The 4,578-nt window shown below is 47.1% G+C and overlaps 1 protein-coding gene across 1 annotated transcript; it reads right to left on the bottom strand.

Moving 5' to 3' along the window:
• Nucleotides 1-2,162: 2,162 nt before the first annotated feature.
• Nucleotides 2,163-4,226, bottom strand: LOC6528406. Its single transcript, XM_002089416.4, has 4 exons — nucleotides 4,102-4,226; nucleotides 3,429-3,608; nucleotides 3,086-3,361; nucleotides 2,163-3,027 (listed from the first exon to the last, which is right to left on the bottom strand). The coding sequence occupies exons 1-4, from the start codon at nucleotides 4,120-4,122 to the stop codon at nucleotides 2,515-2,517; spliced, it is 990 nt and encodes a 329-aa protein (XP_002089452.1). The 5' UTR covers nucleotides 4,123-4,226; the 3' UTR covers nucleotides 2,163-2,514.
• Between the last annotated feature and the right edge of the window lie 352 nt (nucleotides 4,227-4,578).

The raw sequence follows: 4,578 nt of genomic DNA, 5'->3' as shown, positions 1-4,578 counted from the left end.
CTTTTAATCAGCCACTCTGGCCGGCGACCTTGCCACACACACGCCCTGCACTTGCCTAATGTCACCCACTCGGAGGCTGCGATTCCGCTCCACTTCTTCGTCGCCTTCGTTGTGACCCACATCTGCAGCCACAGTGCCGCTGGAAAAGAGTCAACAGCACCTGGCGAGCAATAACCCCTCCACAGTTGCAGCTCCACGCTCCAAGCTCCACGCTCCGCGGGCACCAATCCGCTCCGCATTCATCACGTGCTCCGTCTTGAACCTGAGCCACTACATCTAGTTATTTGTACAAGAAATGTTTCGCTGCCGCTTTTTGCCTTTTTTTTTTGCTGGGTGTTGCAGCGTTGCGGGGCGCGAACAAAAGATTTATTACAATCAAATATTTCTGTCGCTTTTGTTTTGTTTTGATTTTTTAATTTTTGTTTTGTTGGCTGAAATTTATTTTTATTACATTTTTCAATTTCTTTCACTCGGTCTGTATGGCTGTGTGGCTGGCTCGTTTTGTTTCTCCGCGGCTGCGGCTTGTGCAATGCGAATGAGATGTTGCTGCTTCTGCTGCTTCAATAATTAAAACAAAAACAACAGCAACTATAATGTGCCTCACTCGAATGCGTTAAGTGTCGGTTGTTGTGGCTCGGTTATCATTTGTGTGGCCCGCAACTCCAGGCTTGGCATGACACTTGTTTGGTTACATAAAAGTCAGGTGGAATGCAATTCAGGCCTCGTTTGTGTATCACCACAGGCCAATTGCAGTTGAATATTTATTAATTTATTTATTGATAGGCATTTCTTGGGCTGTGTCGCAGTCACAAAGACAACAATGATGGCATAAAGGTCCCATAATTGAATGTCAATCCCATTGATATAGAGCAGGGCTGCGACCGTGGCTTAATTAGGCGCCAATTGTTTTGTGAAAACCAGAACACTTAACGCTGAATATAGGGACAAATGTATTTCCAAAGTCAAGGAAATACCCGGAACGAAGGCAGCCTATTACCAATATGCTTCATCTGCAGTAGCTCTATAATGCTAATCTCTTCCCTATGAGCCGCATCTGCACCCGCTGAAAAACTCATTTGGAAGCCGTGCCAATTGTTGATTTGCCGAAATCTCCAACAACATCATTAAGCAGGCAGCAACTACTAACTGAGATTTGGCAACGGAATGTTTGCTTGAACTCGAACTTTTTGCGGCAGTTACCTAATCTGCGCAGCTCCGCAGGCTCGGATTGCAACTGCAACCGGTGCAACAACTGCAACAACTGCAACAGTTGGCTTCCTCTGCTAACCTTATGCGGGCATAGCACCATGGCACACAGACACACTGCGCGAAAGCGGGGGGAGTCAATTAAGGCAACATGTGGCAACCGACCGAGTGACTTGGAATTGCCGAGCCGTTAGGTGGCATACCGCCGCGCACTCCCTTCGGGCTGAAACTTGAACTGAGACTGCATCTCAAACTGAAACTGAAACTAAAACTGAAGCTGAAACTGCATCTGATTCCGAAGCCCGGGCAGCTGCATTCAGCTTCAGCATTCAACTTGGCAACAGGAAGTGGCAGCGGTATTGTTGCCGCTTATCTGACGCGGAGATGCTTCCTTGAGATTTATTTGGCATCTAGGCAAAAGGCATCGTCATCATCATCATCACTATCATCATCGCCATCATCTCCCGATGCAGTTGTTGACTTTGGCTCATGGCCTTTTCGCCAATTGCAGCTGAACGATGGTGCCGACTTCTTCGGTTTTTTCGGTTTTTTCGGCACTTATCTAACTTCCGGGTGTCGTAGGTCGGAATCGAATTTTTATGAGTTGCATTTTCGGCGAATTGCTGGCACCGAATCATCGCCGAAACTACCAATATTGCTTCATCCGCATCCACAATCCACACCGGGAGCAACGCTTCATCCGCAGATGCTCTATGTTGGTATGGCCATCCAAAACGTAATTAAAGGCATTTAGTTTTTATGTTTATGCTTATAGTTATAGTTTTGGTTGTTTTATTTGTTTCAGCTCTTCGAAAAGTGTTTTTGCACAGTAATTTTCGTGTCTGCGGTTCGTATGGGTATCATAATTAAGATTAAGTACATATTTACAAAACAATTTATTTACGGCCCGTCTTTGCAACATTTCGCCCATATAAAGATCGCCACAGTCGTTATAGTTTTTGTTGTTTTATTGAATTTCGTATAACTTAAAGACAAACGCGCGCATGACTAATTTGTACACTTGTGGGAAACGGCGATGGAGGAGGCGGGTAATGGGTAATGGGTAATTCAAACAGGTAACGAAAGGTATGAAGTTGTTTTGTACAAAATGCATAAGGAATGCAGAAGGGTGCCTTACATCATTAAGTCTATGTAACAATTTGAGCCTGTTGGCTTGCACACAACAAGGATTGTGGTCTGCGGAGGATGGAGCAGACCCCAAGGGATTGGCAGGATTAGCGGGATCAGTTATCGGGATATCAGTGCTGTCGTCTGGCTGGTTGCCAAACGGAGACCCCTGCCGCGGACCTAGTCCCATCCGTGGCCATGGCTCACTGGCACCCACACCTTCTCCCAGACGGGCTTCCACACCTTCTTCCACTCCTGCACCTTGACCTCCTTCCAGACGGGCACGTTCACCGACTGCCACTCGTCCTTCCACGCCTGCCGCTTCTCGGTAGCCCACACTTGGCGCTTCTCGGTGCGCCAGATCTGAACCTTCTCCTCGATCCAGGTCTCGCGCTTCTCCTTGATCCAGATCTGCTTCTTCACGGGCTTCCACACCTGGATCCACTCGTCCTTCCACTCCAGCTTCTTGTCCTGCTTCCACTCCTGCACCTTCTCCGTCTTCCATTCCTGCTTCTTCTCGGTGCGCCACTCCTGCTTCTTCTCCGTCTTCCACTCCTGCTTCTTCTCGGTGCGCCAGACCTTCTTCCACACGGGCTTCCAGACCAGCTTCTTACGCCAGAGATCGTGGCTGGTGTATTCCCAGCCCTCGTGATCCTTGCCCAAGAACTTCTCCCCGGGAATGCCCATTTTCACCTGTAAGATGTTGGAACTTAGTTCATGTTTCAACGGAGTTCGGGAACCCGAAACCTACCCATTGGGGCTCGAACATTTGCTTCCAGTCTGCGACCTGTACTTCCTTCCAAATGGGCACTTGTATTTCCTTCCAGAAAGGGACCTGCACCTCCTTCCAGATGGGCACCTGAATTTCCTTCCACACGGCCACCTTTGTGGGCACCCAAATGGGTTTCGTTATCTTCTTCCATTCGGCCACCTTGACCTCCTTCCAGGCGGGCACCTCTCTCTCCTCGATCTTCGGCTTCTTCACGATCTTCCAGTCGGGAACCTTTTCTTCTTTCCAGACGGGAACCTGCAGGATATTCATTTATGTTTCATAAGGACTTCGGTTGAAAGGCAGTGCCCTGTTAGTGCCATACCTTGACTTCCTTCCAAATTGGGACCGAAACCTTCTTCCACTTGGTTTCCCACGCCTCCTTCTTAACGGTCTTCCACACCTGGACCCAATCCTCCTTCCAGGTGAGCTTCTTCTTCCACACTCCCTCGGGGGGATGGGCGTAGGCTAAGCTTAGGATTAGCGCGCAGCTGGCGCTCAGTAGCTGCGGGAGAAATGAAAATGGATCGAAATGGGTTTAATGATTTGACTCCATGATGTATTTGCTTATATCTATTATTTTATTGGATTCAATATGATAACTGATAATTCTGAATCAATTTCAATTCCGTATCAAAGATGCTTAGATTCGATGCTTATTTGTGTGTTGGATAAGAGGCCTAAGTTAACTTGGAATATACTTTAAGATTTTAAAACAATTTTTAAAACTGAAAACATTCGTAATTTTCGAGGTAAGTTTTTTTCGGTTGCATTTTTTTTTTGTTTTGGTTTCAGACATAAATTTTAAACTTATGTGGGGTTTAATTAAAACGCGACTTTGGAATTTTATGTTAAATGTTTTGTGGTTTTTATTCATTAAGCTTGAGTTTTGAACAATTATTTTCACTTTATATGTATATATATTCGAATTCCACAAATGGTTTAAGGTTCGTTTCCCAAGGATGCACTAGTATCATTCGTATTTCTCAAACACTAACCAACAGACTTAGGGATCTCATGCTTGGTATCCCTTGCACCACCAACAGCGCGTCAAAACAGAAGGAGCTGATATGTGCCTCCTCTGAGGTCTTCTATGAACACTATTCGCATTTCCCTACCTGCACATCTATTTATATTTTGAATGGTCTCGTCTCCGAGCCACCGACTCCGCCGTCGCCGTCGCGGTCGCCGTGGGCAGAGCAGTGTGGTGGCAGCGGTGGCAAAAACAAAAGAAGAGCCAAATCCACACCGCCAGCGGACCAAAGCTCCGCCGCTCTGCCCAGGTGGGTTGTTCCAGGTGCAAAATGCACGCAGCAGAGGCGCCGCGTCGCAGCCGACGTCCCGTCGAAAGCAAAAGCAAAGCAAAAGCAAGAGCAAAGCACAGCAAAAGCCAAAGTCAAAGCAAAAGCAAACTGAAATCGAAAACCGCAGAGAGTGAGAGTGAAATGGAGTGGCGCTCGGAACGCCAGCTGATG

The sequence above is a fragment of the Drosophila yakuba genome, chromosome 2L, assembly GCF_016746365.2.
Source record: "Drosophila yakuba strain Tai18E2 chromosome 2L, Prin_Dyak_Tai18E2_2.1, whole genome shotgun sequence".
Taxonomy (NCBI): domain Eukaryota; kingdom Metazoa; phylum Arthropoda; class Insecta; order Diptera; family Drosophilidae; genus Drosophila; species Drosophila yakuba.
This window is presented reverse-complemented; position numbering and strand designations above follow the sequence as displayed.

Excerpts from the sequence above, each read along its gene's own strand:
- LOC6528406 (XM_002089416.4), bottom strand. The coding sequence starts at position 4,122 with ATGAGATCCCTAAGTCTGTTG. Across the intron at positions 3,609-4,101 it reads TGAGATCCCTAAGTCTGTTG|CTACTGAGCGCCAGCTGCGC; the intron begins GTTAGTGTTTGA and ends TTTCTCCCGCAG. Across the intron at positions 3,028-3,085 it reads AAATGTTCGAGCCCCAATGG|GTGAAAATGGGCATTCCCGG; the intron begins GTAGGTTTCGGG and ends AACATCTTACAG.